General features: G+C 40.9%; 1 protein-coding gene across 2 annotated transcripts in view; it reads right to left on the reverse strand.

The window, feature by feature from the left end:
- The window catches only part of RIC8B (RIC8 guanine nucleotide exchange factor B), a 36,740-nt gene extending 20,094 nt beyond the window's left edge, over window positions 1–16,646 (reverse strand). Inside the window, exons 1-3 of one of the 2 annotated variants that reach the window (XR_009728269.1) lie at window positions 16,507–16,646; window positions 13,788–13,835; window positions 2,346–2,954 (exon numbers count right to left, since the gene is read on the reverse strand). Coding sequence is in view for 1 of the 2 variants with exons in the window: in XM_061371828.1 (XP_061227812.1) it covers window positions 2,346–2,954; window positions 13,788–13,835; window positions 16,507–16,593 (744 nt within the window). In the remaining variant the exon portion in view is untranslated. The remainder of the gene's footprint in view (window positions 1–2,345; window positions 2,955–13,787; window positions 13,836–16,506) is intronic. The other variant, XM_061371828.1, reaches the window with a different exon arrangement.
- Between the last annotated feature and the right edge of the window lie 2,476 nt (window positions 16,647–19,122).

The following is a 19,122-nucleotide window of genomic DNA, read 5'->3' on the forward strand; positions in this document are numbered from 1 at the left end:
ATAACTGTCATATGCTGGCCTTTTAACTAAGCCTGGTGAAAGTTGCTGGGGAGTTTTTTCCAGTTAAATGAGCTTTCACTACCAGAACACCCCGTTAAAGCATTTGCTCAATTCAATACTACTATTCCTAATATACCAATACTATCTTTCTTCCTGCATTTACAAAAGGATGCTTCTTCAACATTTAATTACTTATGTTCTTCATTTCATTTGTCTCCTTCTCATTTAGACCTTTTGCTGCCAACAGTTTTGTTCCCCCACCCAGTGTGTTTCTTCTTCTAATTCACTTGCTTCTGTTCCTTTGATACCTTTTCTCCGTTTCATTAGTAACTTCTCTACTCCCAGCACCCTTATCTGCCCTACTTTTGCTCTCTCGAAGCGATTTCCCCTTCCAATCTCCAACCAGACATCAGCACACAAAAGTACACCAGTAACTGCAATCATTTAACTGTGTCCATCATTGTCCTCATCCTTTTTCATTAGCTCTTCCTGGCATCCACCATATGTTCTGGTGTGTCTGACTTAGCACAAAGCATCCCAATGCATCTCTTGTAACATCAGCACCCAGATTTGCTAGCTGTACCACATGCGGCTCTTGTCTGGCTCTGCTACTTTGAAACCATCTCCAGTCATTATATACTGATGGCTCAAGTGGTTCTCTTCTTCTTAGGATGCACTTCATTTAGGTTTTTAGCCACACATCAAACACCTCTGTTCTCTTTTTATTTTCCATCCCGTCTACTGTTTGTAATCCCTTCAGATTCTGCATCTTCAGCTCACTTAATTAACATCCTGTTTACTCTTCTTATAAATCATTAGTATTTCCACAGGGATACTCACTAAGCAGAATGACCTAAAGTATGTGGCTAACCATCACTAAAGTGTGATTTAATGTAAAGGTTCCTTGCTTTTATGAACTTTTAGTAGAGACATTATATAAACCTTGTCTCAAAACATAAAATCAGCTTCTCCCACCTCAGAATGTTTTAAACTCTCATAAAAAAAAAAAAAAAAAAAAAAAAGAAAGGAAAATTTCCTGGCAGCTGCATGCATGGGCTCTTCGTTCAGATGATGGCCACAGGAAACCTCATCAGGTAACACCACAAATTTGTGCCACCTCCCACCCGCCTTCCTGCAGCAAACTGGGCTTTTCATGTCTCAGGATTCCCAGTATTTTGTAAGATTACACCAACTTCAAGATTCAGATTTCAAGAGCTTACTTCTTATGAAGTGCACATGTGACACAGCTTCATTTTCCAGCTTAACACCTGACATTATTCCTCCTCACAGAATAACTTAATCACAAAGACAATACTTTCCAAACTCCAGACAAGTAAACATTCATATAGCTGTGTTACATACTTGACTTTGGGTAATTGTTCTCCACTCATTTCTCCCTCCAAAACAATCACTTGCCTTTACAAAGAACTTTCCCTAACAGTTATTTTTAATGAAAGTCTAAGCCAGGAACATAAACAAGAGAAAAGTCCATCATTTTCTTTTCCCTTAAATTCACAGTTTGAGCTTCTTTGACCCTCCTCCCATCTTAAATTTCAGGATTTCTTATTCAGGGTACCCTTGAGGCATTGAAGCAAAGAATAAGCTTTAGACTCTTCTCAAGTTTTACCTCCCTTACTGTTACGATTAATGTCACATTTGCTGTTTAGTCCACTGCAGTAAAGAGAACAATTGTGTCGATTTTAACTAGTGTAAACTTCTGCTTAGCTTTATGTGCTGCGTATTTACAATGACAAGTGAAAAGTTAACAACACTGTTTTAGAGACAATATGATGGGAACTAAAAAGAAAGATTCCCTATATAATTCTATTAACTGTAGCAGAGACTTGGGTTATTCAATAAGAAAAAGTTACTATTTCTGTTTCGAAATTCAGGGATGCAACACATTGGAAGCTTATCTGTTCAAGAACAAAATAGCAGATCTGATGCTACAATGAAAAAAACCAAGATAAATCCTAATCGTAACATGTAACAATGAAAATGCATTTGGTTCTCATACTTGACCTCACCTTAAAAGATCAAGTTTCAGTCCAAAGCTGGTGTTGGGAGGACAGGAGATACAGGTATTAAAAACAGTGGCATTCTTTCCTCTTTCTTCAGTTATTTGTTAAAAATTAGAGTTGATGCGTTTATCATCACAACCCCCAAAACCCAGAAGAAAACTAGACAAGACTTCCCAGCTCTAATTATTATCCCATTGCTACAGTTCACACCAGAGATGCAGCTATTGATACACTTACATTAAATAGTTTTTCCTAGCCAGCTGATTATTAGTAAACAGCAGGCTAAACAAAACCATTTTCAAGAACACTTCAGCTAAGCCTTACCTCACTGTGGACATTCCAACTGTCAAGTGTTACATTAAAAAGAGCTTTTAGTGCCTCAATGGCACAATCTGTCTCTTGCAAAGACAGAGGAGGCCTGTCACGATCTTCTGCTGCTTTGTATTCTTCTGTCCATCTTACACTCAGGGAACTTTCCAAAGCCTGAGTCAAAACTTGCACCCCTTGTAGTTCTTGACGCAACTGTGATCTGATATCTGTGTGCAGAAGTGACAAGAGGAAGAGGAGACGCAAATCAAAGCATTTAATGTCATCAATGAACTGTTGGTCCTTACATTTTCCCAGAAGATTGCAGAGCATAGCTGCAAGATTCAGTTCCAAACTGAGCTTCTGTGCAACAGCACTATTAAAAATTATATTACAGAGGCATTTTAAAGCTTCTACTATAACAGGAAATTCAGAGACTCTCTCCAAAGGATCTTCTGCAGTGTCCAGCTTTGCTAGCCTCATGAGGATCTGCATGTTCCTCTTCGTGGTTACAGGCACTAAAACCTTCTTGTCCCTGGAGAGAATCCGGAGGGCCTCCAAGCAGGCAACTTGACATGAAGTTTTTGTGTCTTTTTCAAGGATGTTCAGAATTCCCTCACACAGTTTCTATGCAAACACAGACAAACAAAAAAAAAGAACAGTTTTAGCATCAAGATATCTGTGGCAATATGAAACTACTTTCACTAAGCTTCTATATAGCCTTTTAGTTTTCAGCTGACTTGAGAAACTAGGTATCCAATATTAACTTTTCAAAAAATAAACCACTGCAAGACCTCCAATGATCATCAAAAGCTTTCCTCACAGATACCATCTAAATACATCAACAAATTGGCAAAAGCATTAAGCCAAAAAGCAGATGCTATCTAACATAGCCAGTTGTGAAGTTTTCTCAGGATTGGGACTAAAAACCTGAGTACCAGAGTAATAAGGCTAGAGAGACACAGGTGGTGTTAAAAATACATCAAAGTAGAACAGTCACACCTACAGTACCTGCAAAATGATGTTGAAGTTGTTTCACTCAGAAGGCTGGGGAAACAAGAAACCAAACCAAAGTAACTGCTGCTCAACATACAAGTATTAGTACTCCATGTTTGGTAACAGCTATAATTTGTTGCCATGTCAACCTAATCTATGGACTTCTCCCATCTTGAGCCTTAGAAATGTTACCTTTGACACAGAAACTTAATGCAGTTTTATTGGAAGACTCAGGCTGTAGCAGTTTAAATAAATCAACAAAACTGCTGTTTTTTGTTCTTAAAATCTAAATACTTCACTGATAACTCTATAGCAACATGACTGCAGGGGTAAACATTAATCATATGAACGCAGTATGGGAAAACACAACACTCAAACAATCTGTGGGTCAGAACAGTAACACTGAATTATAGAAGAATTGCCTTTTATAAGACAGAAACAGAAAATCAGATGATCAAAAGGGAGAAAAGATAGGACAGAAGAGATTGCTTGATGAGAGAAGACTTCATATGCTTTTTATGCATTAAGCTCAGGACAACACTACTACTCATGGGTTCCAAAGCCAAAAGGATAGTTACAAAGTTCCCAGATAAATGCATAAACTGCATTGTACTTTACAGCTCTTCCTTTTAGGACACAGTTCCTCCTCCTTTTTCACCCCAATATAAATTACACACAAATAAATGACCAAAGAAGCCATAGCGGCAACTGATTTGAACAGCCTTAGTGCAGAAGAACCACTTAGGACTGAAACACATATTGTGGTCTCAAGCAGTACATGTCAATAAGAAAGTGATAAAAAAAAACCCCAAACCACAGGAATACTAGTAGAGGAAAAAAAAAAAAAAAAAAAAAAAAAATAAAAATAGTTCTTTGGGAAGGGTCTCTGGAACTGCACTTTTCACCACTACCACAAAAATAAGGCCAGGAGCAAAGCTGCTTATCACCCTAGCCTAAAGTTGCAAACAGAAGTTCCATTTGGGACACCCAAGCAAGTTTTGTTACTGTGATCACTTCTGATTAAAGCCAAAAAAATAATAAGAAAAAAAATTAAGTCTAAAGCAAATCTAGAACAGACACTTCAGAAGAATAAGGGAGAAAACAACCCAAGTCTTCAACAATGTTAAAAGACAATCTGTAAACAAAGTCAGACAGTAGGAACTCACAATATGATTTCCAGTATGCTCATCCTGCGGTGAAGCCCACCCAAAAGCACCACCCAGACGATCAAGACTGTAACTGCATCTCCACAGCCCTTACTAGATTAATCCAGTAAGAGTCTGAAAACAAGGAGCGAGTTCCATCTCTTATTATCACACAGGCAACATGAGAAGTCATCGTCAGAATATTACAGGCACTGCAGCAGTATAAAATCCACATTTGACCACCTGTACAGGTATATAGATACTGACTGGGAATTTCATGGACAACTACCTGGAAAAAGATACTCAAGTAGAGTTTCCAGTGTTCTTCAACATTAACCTAACGCTGCTCCTACAGATCTGTATAACCCCTTGACTTGAGCACAGCATGTCAGACCTGCACTAAATGTTTCTGAAGGTGACATCTTTGAAGCATTTTTTAAGAGATGCTACGAAACAAAAAATCACCAGTCTAGACCCACAGTCAGATTACCTGGTCACAGCTCAACACCTTACGAGAATTTTGTTTCTATTGTTAAAAGAGTTTTCCATACAATTAACCCAGCTTTGTAAGCTGAAGCAACAGTTGTGAGGTCTGTCTGGTTCTGAGGAGTAACACAGAACTGAATGGACACTTCACACAACTCCAGGAAAAGGCCACTTGATTCTGTTAAGCACATTTTAAGCACATTTCTATTAGACTTAGGAGTTACATCCTTCCTTGTTAACATCAGCTGCCACAAGGTGGTCTGCAGTAACTCACCCACTGGTTTACCAGCTGGACTCTCTCTTCAGAACTGTGTAGCAGTGCCATATTAACATCATAAGAAGTCAAGTTATCAGCCTTCCCCAAACAATGATGAACGAACACTTCAGAGACACACTGGGCCAGACAGCCTGCCTTATCAGTAAATAAATGCAGCACAGATATGTATCTGGTTCTTCATTAACAGTGCTGAAGGTTTCTGCTAGGACTTTAAATACCACGGATCACTTCATAAATTATCTGACCTGATCAATACCCACTGAAATTAAAGGGAGTTCAAACTTGGTTTTGTTAGCAGCAGAGTCTATACACATCTTCCATCAGGTGCTCTGGCCTTTAATCTCTGTTAGGTAAAACCTCAACACTCATTTGACTACAAGGAGACCAGTCCTCCCAAATTCCCCTCCAACCCATAAGTTGTACCCACCTGCTGTTATGGAAATGTAACTGCAACCTCAAAAGCACTGCAGGGAAGATCCCAAGGGTCACCAAACCCCCACTGAATTGCCATGGAAGGTGGAAGCCTAACCCTCCCTCTACACATTTGAAGACTACCTTTGCAATTTAATTCAAAATTATAAAAACCACCATCCCATAGCTTCAAATCTTAGTGAAATGCAGCAACAGAGGATTCTTAATTCTAAACGGCTGTACAAAAGATAGAGACAAATAGAATAATGTTCCTGAAGCCTTGGCTGTGTAGGAGATTTCCCAATAGAAACAAAGCTAGAATTTATTCTTAAAAGCACCAATTATTACTCTACTAGACTAGCACACTAGATTAATACCTAAGCCATCACAAACTGAAGAACAGGTTACTAAGCTTCCTAGCCATTACAGCAAAACCCACTTTTTTTTAAGATATAAGACTTTCATAAGTGAAAATCACTTAGGAACTGCTGGCAAAGTTCTCTGGACTTAGACCCTGGTGAGCCATCAAGAGGGATTTTAAAGGAACCAGCATTCAGTTATAATACCACTTGCAATACTGCCAAAATCCACGACAGTGAACCATTGCTGGCTGATCTCAAGTGCCAATAGGAGCTTAGGAAAAAGTACAGCATCTAACTACAGCTGAAAAGTTATCCATGGGAAGTTCTGAAGTAAGGACACAAAATTCATCCTATTAGGAAATTGTCTTGGAGACAAATCAAATGCTATACAGCACATGTTCTGCTTTCTCCTTGGTGGTGTGAGGGAAGTGATCCCCAGAGAGAAGAGAAACAGGAAAGAATGTGACTGCAAAAGCATTATTATGCTTTTCATTTTCTTTAGGTGGTAATTTTTCTATCACCCCATATACCATTAGTATGGCATAAAGTAAGGGGCACAGATGTTATTTATTTGGTTGGAAATGAAAGCACAAAATACCACCTGATGATTGTCCTAGTTTTGGAGGCTTATTGCTATTCCCTAAACTACTGTATGAATTTAACATTTCTTTTTTTTTTTTTTTGAGTTCTCTCAACATTCAGAAAGGAGTTTGACTTTCATCAGTTCTGCTACAGCAAAAAGTGCTTTTCACATACTTTTTCCATGGAACCAACGCAGTTTCTAGCCTTTTAAAAATTATAAAATAGTCGCTTCTCTCAAATTCAAGAGTTCTCAGCTTCCTTGCTTTCAGTAAGGTTAAGCCAGTTTCTTTTGCTATGCTGTTTCTTTTGTCTATGCTGTAGTGCAGTGATTCAATATTTTCAAATTTTATTTCACGTTAAAAAAAGGAAGCCCCAAAACACCCATTTGTAAAATACCAATCAATTTTGGTCCTCTATCCTGATAGCAACAACTCTTGCTGCTAAGCAGCAACATAGTCCTATATGAAAAAAAGCAACATCCTGAGATACAAGAGACCTGCATTTTCTTCCTTGCTCAGCCACAGACCTATTGTGTGGCTTTGGGCAAAAAGGTATCACCTCTTTACTTCCATTTTCTTTCGCCATCTTTGTTTACAGGCTAATTAGATTGGAAGGGGAAGAAGGGGGAAGCAAGGAGGAAAGGAAAGCACTCCAAGTGCTTATTAACAGGTGTTTCTATTTGCCAGGCTCAACCTCAGCTAGGGATACTAGGTGCTTGTGAAAAACAGGGTACTTCATGATCTTGCTCTTTGGCCCCGAGGTGCCTGCACACAGGGTCCTTTTCTACCTCCTCTCTTTGTGCTCAAAGATGTTTAGAAAGCATGCTTGACCTATATTAACTTCTTTACAATTCAAGGACCAGTATGTCTACGTTATGTCAGCTGAATTTACTGTAGCTTCTCAACACCAGAGTAAGAGGTGTCCTGGTGAGAAAAGGAGACAATTTCCCTTTATTTGCTTCTTTCCCTTTGGCAAATCATTCTCCTATACAGGCTTTCAGATTACAGAAGGAGCAAGAGAATAGAGTCTCCATTCTGCAAGTTTTCAAACCCAAGCAAACACCGCTGCTTTATGAAACATAGCACTTAATTTAAACACAGATTGTTCAGTGCTAGAGAAGCTGCAATTTAAAGGTGAGCAACAGAAGTTCTGCTAAACATTACAGAAACAGGGTGCATATTTTATCTCTTTTTCTCTGCACTTTTATTTTTTACTTATGCCATAGATGCTGTAAGTACCAGGAGAGGTCCACTTCTTAGCAATTAAGTTTAATCTAAAGCAAAGGGGAAAAACCTCAACCTGTTGTCATATTGACTTGGAAATAGATGCTGCTCCTATTTTCCACTTTCCTCAGTAACAGAGCATACTAATAAGAAAACTGTGAGAAAAACCCATCAAGAACTGGAATTCTACAACAGAAGAACACTGGAAGCGTGCTTGATTTTGTATCACCTTTACTATTTCTGAGGATCAACATTCTTAAGACTTCTTTGTACATTTCAAGGCATAAATTCATACATGTTGACAGAACAGTGTATTAGCATATGGAGAGCAATATGTCAGATTTGCCAAATTCTTACTGCACTTATTAGGCTTAACTTAAGCAAAAATCAAGCTTTTTAAAGAACTGTCCACAAGAATCAAATTAATCCTCCCCACTCTTCTTTAATTGCTGGCAAAGAAAAGTCACAGAACTAACAGTAAGTGCTTGTTCACTCTTAGCATGGATAAACCAGAAGCCACCATGTCTTTGGCTTCTTCAAGTATTATATGCCAGAGAACATTTATTTAGGGGAACAGGAACATTGTAAGAGGTACTAAATAATGCTTTCCTTCACCTGCACTGGCTTAAGTCTCTCTAGCTCACTTTGTCTTCTGACCCATTCTTTTCATGCTTTCCAAATTTCAGTTTTATTTGTCTCTAGGGCTTCAAGTGAAGTATGTTATTAATTTAATTCAGCCTAGTTCAGTTGCTGTTCAGTGGTGAGAACGGTTAATGAAACCAAGTATAGTGCCAAACAGAAAGTTCACAAGGAACTGTATTTCCCCAACAGGTCACGTAGGTCTGCTGACGTTTACCAACTCTGTTTTGTTACCTATTCCTCAAGCTTACCTTCTACTTTACTATAAACATGAAGATTCATAGCAGATTCTACTCAATTTCCAGGTAGATGAAAGGAATGTGAGTAGTAGCCACAATAAACTGTACATGAATTTTTACTACTCTAAAGTTTCTGTAGCTCTCAATGTTTCCAAAGTTTCTCTTAAAACACAAGTGCCTCTCCACCTCATATAAAGCAAAATTAAGCACTTTCCTCATTTCTTGTATTTTCAGTAGACTATGCAAACCAGTGCTGCAGAAAACCAGCGAAACTATGTTTTTGGCAAGTTAGAGATAAGAGATTAGAGGAGCAAAGAGACATAATTTGGAAGTACTAAATAAGAACATATCTGCTAACAGGAGCAGCATCAAAAGAGTAAAATAATTGGTTTATTCTGCTATTAGGTTCCAAGTAAGAAAGTAAGCCCAAGAATATTTCAGAAGTTAGTTCAAGCTTTCATTTTCTCTGGAAGACAACAGCCACATAACATTTATAATGAACTGTGCTGACAATTAGATAACCTCCTCTGAAAAGGCCATGCCCAAATTTTGCCTAGTCTTTGTGGACACATATGGGTGGAAATGGGAGGTGTACACTTGTATTCCTTGAAGATTTAGTCTTCTTCACATGAAAACTTCACTGCTGAGCCCATACTGACAGCAGAAGTCTGATATGTTTGGCAGGAGTCTCTGACATATCAGAAATCCAAGTCACAGGTGAGATGGCACTCCGTAGGGAAGGCAAGGAGAACAAACCGGAGTCTGTGTTGTCAGAACCAGTGGAATAAACCCTTGGTTCAGGTCACAGAAAGGTAAAATTCTGCATAGCTGCACTCTCAGCAGCTCTCCTTGCCCTCTCCACTGAACTGAAGAGGGAGAACCCCTGTAACCCAGAGGTGAAAGAAGGGTGTTATAAGGAGAGATGACCTGGCAGAAACCTTATGAGATACAAAAATTGAAAAATGCAGGATGGGAGCAAGCAGGACCCAAGGGAATTAAAACAAATGCTTAGTATTAATGAAGGATACTTAGTAACTTTGCTTCTCTTAACAACTGGTACTCTCTTAGGGGGTTCCAGTAAAGTCAGAACAATAACAGCAATTAATACTAAGATTCCACACAGTGTGTCCGCAAGAGCACTTGAGCTTAGTATTTTTATAGGTCACTCACCAACAGGCTTTAAAAGCTCAAATAAAGTTACTGGGAGGAGAAAAGCTCTGTGCCTTTGTGGCTGCAGGAACCTTCAGACCTCCCAGAAGTGTCACAGTGTCAGCAGCACCATCTAATAGTGAGGTTCTGCTGAGATATAGAACATGATGGCATCTTGCTCACATCCTTCCAAGGTTCAAATATGGTACAGTCCACAGCCTTAAGGAATATGCTCACATCATGAATTTAATCAGAAGAGAAAGGCCCACAAAACATTTGATATGGTTTACCATCATCTATTTCACCAGCTTTCAAACAGCAGCATGGGGGGAAAAGACTGTTTTCCTGATTGTCTTCCCACAAAAGAAAACTTTGCATTTTAGATCCATTATGTTCAAGAAAACTGATTTCAGCTTTTAAAGATTTAGATTACAGGACAGACCCAACAAGTGAGCCAGAACCAGTAGAGCATTAATAAGGAGTTAAAAGCCCTACAAAAGCTGAAGCAGAGAAAACACAAGAGTTAAAGAGGAAATACGTCAATCATGAAGACCCTGGTAAGAATATGGCTTATGAGTAATATTCTTATACGTGGCTGCTGCTTCCTTTTTTTTTTTTTTTCCCCCCTTCCTCCTTTAAACTCAGCATCTCCATCCAATTTTGAAAGTCAGTCTTGCTTGCTATCTTGGACAGATTTATTTTTTCTGTTATATCACCTAGGCAAATGGTGCTGCAGCTCCTTCCAATTGTGGAAGGCCATGGCTAGCTAGGAAATCAGTACTGACAGATGTTTCCAAGACACAAACAGTGCTGTGATTTTCTCACCATTTTAAGTCTGTAAACAGCACAAATGTGTTGCTACTTCAGAAGCAGGATTTGGACTTGTCAAGGTATAGATAATAGAGAACAAAGCTATTAAATGATGAAAAAGTGGTTCTAAAAAAACCCTTTCCTTTTTGTATTAGGACATGTAAGTCTTGAGCTGAAGTGTCTGCTGTGTCAATTCCAGAGGGAGACACTGTGTTTGACACCTCTCCCCTTCTCCAAGGTGACTGCCCAGTCATAATACCAGATATTAATTTTTTTGAGCTGATTCAAGCACAAACCTAAACAACCAACCGTTTGTGTCAACCACACCACACTGCTGTGAGGCACAGCAGTTCTGAAGACTCCCCCTTTTCCAGCAAAACACTGTCAAGAACTTCTGTGCTGGTCGGGACAAGTAAGCATTCTAGATTTCCAAGAGCTGTTTAAGCTCTTCTGAAACAACTGCAGTGCCTTCACTTCAAACTCTGCTTCAGAACACACTACCTCTGGTTGGCAACTTTTATACTGTTTACACACACAAACTGAAAATAGGCTTTCAGAAATTAATGGTTTTTATTAGTATACACCAAGTTAAGGAATGGCACCAAGTTGATCTGGCTGGTATCCGAGTAGATCATACACTACAACACAGACTGCCAACTGATCTATATCCATAGCATGAATCACGTGGGACAATGCAGACATACACATCATTAAACAGAACCACCAGGACTAGCAATAACTCACATTCAAATCTTGCGGGTTTTAATCTTGTGGCTATGTCCAGATAGACAAGCTTGATAGCATTACCTCTCTTCCTGCCTTCTAGAGGGCACAACCTACTTTCCTCCTGGAGTTCAGCATTTCAAACTCACTGCCAATTTAGTTACAGTCTAAAGCATCATGATGATAGCCATATTACAGGAGAACAATTTTTGCTGTCCAATGTACCCAGTTTCTGTAATCAAGCCACAGTTTTGACCTTTCTGTCTTTCCTATTTTATGTGTCACTGTTGTATATAACTTGTCCTCCCCCTAAACAGTATTAACCTAGAAAAGCATAAAGCACAGTTACTCCTACGTTACATGACCTTGCTGTAATTCCAAGGTCATGACTAAAGCCATGTGGTAAGGCAGAAGAAAAAACTTGCATTACTATTGTTCTTTTACTTATACTCTTGCATACACATGAATGATTTACAAAAAGTTTGTGAGTCTTGCTGAAGTAACTAAAAGCAAATTTACTCCTAGGCATGAACAAACCCAATATGCAACAAGAGACAGGTAAGAAGCATGTATTGCATTCATCAGGTTATATGGCAAGTTTCCAATAGCACCAGAAGCCAAAGACAAAAATCCTGATGTCCCTCTGTACATGCCCCTACACCTGAACTTCAAGTCTCCTACATGACTTCATTATGGATTGTGACCCTTTGTCTAAACATTCTTTCACTGCAGTCATGCCAAGCTAATAGCAGCAGAACTGCAAACACCAGAAACTCAAGTGCATTTGGTATTACTAAACAAAAAAAATGCAACTTGTTTCTGAACTAGCATGAAACTACATCATGCAGGCTTGGAGTAACTCATTACTTTTGGTGGTAACTTCACTAGATTGCTCTTAGTAAGAGTATGTACTACTACTTTACCTTTCAATTTAAAGCATTTTTGGTTGTTTTTTTTTCCCTTAACTGAAGGATGAAAGGAGAGTGGCTCAACGTTGTACAGGTACTAAGGGTATCGAACATGTGCAGTTGAGTAGCTGTTAAAAAAAACCAACCCAGCAAACAAATACAACCACACAGAGAAAATCCTACACACACACCCCGCCACTCATTGTTTTTATTTAGCTTTTGCCAATGTTGGCTTCTGACCTATTCTCCTTTCCAATGTTCTCTACTTAGCATTCAGTTTTCAAACCAGACACTTTCTCATTCTCAAAGTAAAAGAGGTGGAAGGGATGTGGAAGGAAAAAAAGGAAGAGGACAAACACAGTAAGAAAACCAAATGAAGATCCCACCCGAATTCTTCTACAGATCAAAAAGTACACACATAGTCCATCACCACATTACTCAACATCAACTTTGAGTAAAGCCATAGATAAACCCAAGCTAAAATATCTTTCAGTAATAGTGTAGTGAAGAGCTGTAACTTAGAATACACATAACCAATGGGTTTGTATAAATACAAAGAACAGACTTATCCCACCCATTTCAACCATAAAATCCCCAACTTAATGCATGGAAATATTTAGATTTTGCACAAAATCATGGAATGAATCAATGGGTGTCCAATCTGAGACAAGCTATCCTTGCAGGAACCTTGCAATTCTAGTTCCAAGCTCAGTTGATTTCAGAAATAGTGCAAACATGGAGCCTCATTCACTAATGAACATTTCTGAATAGGTATGCAAATCAGCTCAAAAACTAATTAGAAAAAAAGAAAGGAAGGGTCTTGTCATTACACATTACACCATAAAAATAACAGGAAAGAAAAAAAAACATTTCCAACCTTTAAATGTAAGGCTGTGAATGGATCTCCAGAGACTTGTTAAGCCCTAACACACCTGTACAGCTCCATGTTACAATATACAAACATTTCCCATCTTTGGAGCCTGACACACACAGCACACATTCCACTGACTACAGCTACCTTTGGATTAACAGACTTCTGTAGCTCTGTCTCCCTTATAGTTCCATAGCTTTCTTCTGTACTTGTATCTTAATCTCTAGTATTCTTTAAATAGCTAACATAGACAAGAAATATAGCTGTGATATTGCTACCTGACAAGAAGAGAGAAAATAGAAAAATGTATTGCAAAACTTTTATCTCAGCAGATACATAAGACTGGTTTTATTCCTCCAGCCCATCCCAAATCTGTACCCTATACAGTTACTCATGTTTTTTTCTGTTACTACTTTTAGTCAAGACAGGTGTTTCTGCTGGAGGCATCTGATTTTCTCTTTCAGAAAAAAAGGGGAATGGGTAGTTGTCACATCTTTTTGAAGAAACAAAAGATTAAACCAGAACTTTATAATTACTACTTGCACCATTTCACAGTGGCAGCTAAGTTAAGAGACTGCTTTTACTTTTTTATACTTCAAAACAGAGCAGGGATGCAGCTTGATAGCTTATTGTATTTACCTTTCTTTTGTCTTCATCTGCTGGATCAAATCTGAAAATGGTCCGATTCTGTAAAAAATGAGAAGAGTTTGCAATTTGTTACATGAACATCAGCTGCTAAGTACGTAATACCTGCAAAAATATTGTAACACTTTAGGAGCCTGGTAAAAACCAATCTCAGATAATGAGGCCACAATCATGCCAACTCATGTCCCCTTCCCTTCCAACCCAACAGCATGAGCTTCAGTAAGTAGTTCCAAGTAACAATCTCACAATCACTGTCAGTACAGAGCAACCCTTTATCCTTGGGCTGTTTCTGATGCGCATTAACAACATCACACATGGCGCTTTACACTGTGAAAAACGTTAGCTATAGCCTTGTAATTTACAAACGCCTTATTACTCAGATTCTTCCCCAAGCAGTTATGGCTTCCAAGCATTTGACTGTACTTTAAAATGCCCCATATCAGAACCACCATAGTATAATTTTGCCCAGAAAACAAGCAGAGCAAATCAAATAAGCCTCAGCACAAAATCTACCCGTTTCCATATTGTGGCTATTTCCAAACTACATTAGCAAGATATTTGTTTCTCTAGAACAGTCAAACACAAGCTAGACATGGTCTAACAATGAGTACTCATTTCCTGTTAAACACCTCAAATAGTAGTTGAGATTAGTTCTACCTCAGTTTCCTGAAGCATGTTACTAGTGAAATACTACTCATAGGACACAAACTTTATTGTGCCAGTCAAAGACAACAGCAATAATACCATGCAGTTATTTTAACTGCATCTTCAAACCTTCCAAGTGATTAATCATGATGAACAGATTCTCAATTTCCATTATTTATAATATATTATTTATAGCATACAACTTGCTACATCATGTAAGTGACCCTCCATAGCACATTAGTGGCCTCTTACCTTTCATGACACAAGCCAACAATTACAGAAAGGCCTTGGACATCTACCCTACAATCAAGTGTTACCAATATCAGTTAGATCCGTGACGACAGTAGGAAAATAATTCCTTTCCTTTCTCTTACAGCTCCCAATAACACTACTGAACCACACAAGTTAAGCAAAATGCCAGCCAAAAGCAGGTGAACATTAAATGATGAGAAATTAACCAAGAGAAGGCAGTATCTGCACTTGCACATGAACGTTCTTGGAAATTTACAAGAGAAGTGTAGTGACAGTTCCTGCAGTCTGAACACTGGAGAACCAGAAGTTTGGCATAATCATTGCAAACAAGACAGCACAGAGGACTAAGAAGAGACCTACTAACTTCTCTCATTAGTTATTCTACAGCAACCTGCACCTTTGAAATAAACTTAATCCATCTTTTCTCTTCAATTGAGACATATTTAATTTGTTATTTGGGAAAAAAAATAAGGAAACCTAAAGCACAGAAAAGGCATAGGTAAAGATCTGGAAATTGGGAGTACTCTGCCTGTCTCTGCTGGCCCACAAGCAAGATAATGAAGTTAGTAACATGTTCCAGAGAGAAATGTAGGAAACATTAAGGCAAACTTCTTAACAAGAAACACAGCGAGAGAAATGTCATGTTGAGATTTCAGAAGAAGTATTTAGCTACACATGTAACCCCAAGGCTTCATTCAAAGACTTTAAATGTCTTTGATACAGACATCTGATATATACAGAACAGAAACTGCAAGATACCAGTTACTGCCACTGCTCGACTTAAAACATAGACTTAAAACTACATATTGCATGTAAGACAGCAAACTTCAAGCCATCTCTTGGAGGCTGAAGGATAACCATACACCAATCCACATTTGTTTGGTTTCCCTCTAATGACAGAGCCAGGAATCTTGAACTAAACACCTGAATGTTTATTCCTGTAACAGATTCCTAAATTTCAGAAGACAGCTCAACACAACAGCATTTACATCTATAGCCAAACTCTGAGTCAGTACAAGCTTTAGATGCTTGTGTTCCAGTCACAGAAGGGTCTACACGAAGGACAGGTACTCTCTAATACTTGTATGCACTAAAACTACCTGTTGTAACCTTGATTTCAGCTGTCTCCCTTCTTCCCTTTGCTTGCCCAGAAACGTAATAAAACCAAGCGAGGTTTTGCAGTCCACTTCAGACATACCCCAGTCCCCCTGCGAGCTGTTCCCCTGCACATTGACCCCCTCACTGCTGAAGCAATGCAAAGGGAAAGCCTCTCCCCAGTACATTACCCAGACCTGGCAACAGACGACTGCCTGCAAAGGGCAGCACTGCGGGCAGCCGAGCAGGTACACAATGGTCCGAAAGGCTTCAGTGTTACTCTCCCAGGCTCTTCTCTGGGGTACATGCAGGTTAAAGGACGTCGGAAACAAACTGTGGAACAGCTCTTTCTAGAGCCTGATAACCGATAACCTGCTATGCTCCACGTCAGGCATGCAAGGTACAAGCAAGACAGGGAAGGCGGGGGGCCGAACCTGGCACTGAGCGTTATCTACCCGCGATACCGCTGGCTTGTGCGCTCCTTTAGGAGCCTGCTTCCCGCCAGGCGCAGGCCCCGCTCGACACCCCTCCGCAGAAGGCGGACAGCACTCGGGGACACGCCGGGGAAGCGGCAGCAGACGCGGTCGAAGCAGCGGACCCGCCGCAGAGAAGAGAGCGGGGGGCAATGGCAGGGACGACCGTGGGCCCAGCGGGACTGCGATACCGCCGGGGGAGCTGAGGGGCCGGTTAGTACCGCGAGGGGAGGGGAACGGCCCGTTACCTCCTCGTTGTACCGCGCCAGGACTCGCTCCACCGCCTCAGCGCTGCCGCGCCCCTCCACGGCCTCCAGCACCGCGCCCAGTTCCATGCCCGCGGCCGCCAGCGGCTCGGCTCGGCTCGGCTCGGCTCGGCTCGGCTCGGCTCGGCTCGGCTCGGCTCGGCTCGGCTCGGCTCGGCTCGGCTCGGCTCGGCTCGGCTCGGCTCGGCTCGGCTCGGCTCGGCTCGGCTCGGCTCGGCTCGGCTCGGCTCGGCTCGGCTCGGCTCGGCTCGGCTCGGCTCGGCTCGGCTGCAACCACCGCCCCGCCGTGCCCTGACCTCTTGCCCCGCGCAACCCTCACGTGACGCGACGTAACGTGACGTATCACGACACTACGCTCCCCTTGGAAACCGCCCGGATTGGCAGGCAGCTCTCGAGCGCTATTGGCTGGAGGTTCCGCTGGGAGCCCTTCTATTGGCTGTCTTCCCTCCCGGTCCCGCCCACACCAAGAAGACTACGTCTCCCAGCATGCCAAGTGACGAATCACTGCGGTGCCTGGCAGGGTCTCGTGCCGCAGGGCACAATGGGTGCTGTGGTTCCGCTGGGCAGCCCCGGAGGCGTCAGGGGAGGGGGGCAAGCCAGCGGGGTGAGACCATGGGTTCGAGTCCCTAGCGGTTGCCGCCGGCGGAGAGGGCGCCTCCCAAACACTCAGTGGCACAAAGCTTACCGCGACATAGGCCTCCCTCGCTAGGCTTGTCCACTTGTGTGTTCTCTGTGACTCACCCTGCGTTTACCATGCCTGTCACAAGGAGAGCTACCTGCCAAAATGAGGGCTGGCCACTTTCCCTCAAGTTTTTAGGCAAAATGTGCTGCATTTTATGGTGCCTTCAACTACACCTGCCTCGGGCAGACACTCCAGAGTGACATGGTTGCAGAGCTGCCTCCTGCCCTGCCCTTACCCACCAGCCCTGCACAGAATGGCACTAAGGGGTGGCCTGAGTGAAGTCTGTGTCCGTTGCCTGACGTGGGGCTTCACCACAATGTCTGGTAGCAAAACCCTTCTTTCTCCAGTCAAACCCACCTGGGGGGCAGTGGTACCTGAACATTCACCATTTCCATTTGGAGAGAAAACCCCTCTCTCTGCCTTGCCAAAACTGCCTGTGTATTCAGGGAAAGATGTACTGTGTCTCTAAAGAGCTTTTCAGGGCCATAGGTTTAAACTATGCTGAGAAGAAACTTAGTATTTCCATATTCAGGGTGCCTGATAATCAAAATTCACTGTCCAGATAGCAGAAACAATGTATTGACTGAAAAAAACCCAAGGTAATAAACTTTCAGAGACAGCTGAGGTCAGTCTCTCCTTGAGGTACTTACTTGTTCAGCAGTGATTCTGGAGGTACTCTGAGGTCATGAATAGAAACCTTTCACCTCACAAACCATCAGCTCCATGGCGGAAAACACCATCAGGGCAAGGAGGTTTCATCTGCAGATGGACAGGGGCTCCAAAGAGCAGCGAAGGAGATAAAACGTGTTGGTGTGTGTTGAAGATGCAGACCCAAACTAGGATGTGAACTTTCTGATCAGGGTTTCTTGCCACAGCGGATTGAACTGAGATACAGAACCAGAACAACATGGTCATTGGACTGCAAGGAGTAACGAAATCCAGCCCCAAGTGCACAGTCATTTCTTCTGACTCAGGTTCATGTGTGTACTAATGCAGCCATGGAGAGGAACCCAGTAAAAATAATCCTCTGCTTATAACTCTACAATAATGCATGAGATTGCTTAGATTTCCCTCACACCCATTTTACTTGTACATAGAAAATTTATTTATTTTTTAATTGAAAAAACACCTAAAAAATAAACACTTGGAGACTATTACTTTCTCTTTTAAGGCACATTGTTATTCATCATTGGTGAGTTTTAGTTTCCATTTTATGTAGCATATGAAGGATTAGGATTTGAATGAAAGAGAGGGACAGAATAAATTGCATCCTCTACCAAAGGACTGCCAGACCTTTTCAGACGGGTGCATACCATGAGCCCTTCCCATGTTAGTCAGCTTTATCTAAACGTTCCAAAGCAGTGTCTGCCCCTGAATTTCATGGGTTTCAGGGTCAGTCACAACAGAATTGTGGGGCTGGGGAGGTCAGAGGCCATTTTTGTCAGAGGGTAGTGACCTTAGCAGCAAGAGGTAGCCTGACAAAAACAGGATTCATGCCAGTGAATGGAGTTCTCACTGCTCTTCCCCCGCTGAGTCTTTTTTCTACCTGGTAATGAAAAATCTTGAAGCATTGTAATGGATTTTTATATGCAGACATACATGTATGTGCGTGTGTGTGTGTACAGCTGTTTAAAAATATTATATATATGCTAGTTATGCTGTAATAAATAATATTACAATATATTATGTGGAATATATTACATACCTCTATTGTTATGCTTTAGCCCATGAAAAAGATCACACTTTTAATAAAATGTGTATTTGTTGTGAGAAGATAGAAAGTTAGCAAGAAAAAAAAAAAAGAAAATAAAAAGAAAGGGGAAAATAAAAGAAAAAAGGAAAAAAGGAAAAGGGAAAAATGAGGAAAATGAAAAGAAAGAAAAGGAAAACAGAAAAAAGGGGGCAAGATAAGGGAA

The sequence above is a fragment of the Neopsephotus bourkii genome, unplaced genomic scaffold, assembly GCF_033783945.1.
Source record: "Neopsephotus bourkii isolate Nb327-2 ecotype Australia unplaced genomic scaffold, CSIRO-AGI_Nbou_v1 NB_1589, whole genome shotgun sequence".
In the NCBI taxonomy this organism is placed as follows: domain Eukaryota; kingdom Metazoa; phylum Chordata; class Aves; order Psittaciformes; family Psittacidae; genus Neopsephotus; species Neopsephotus bourkii.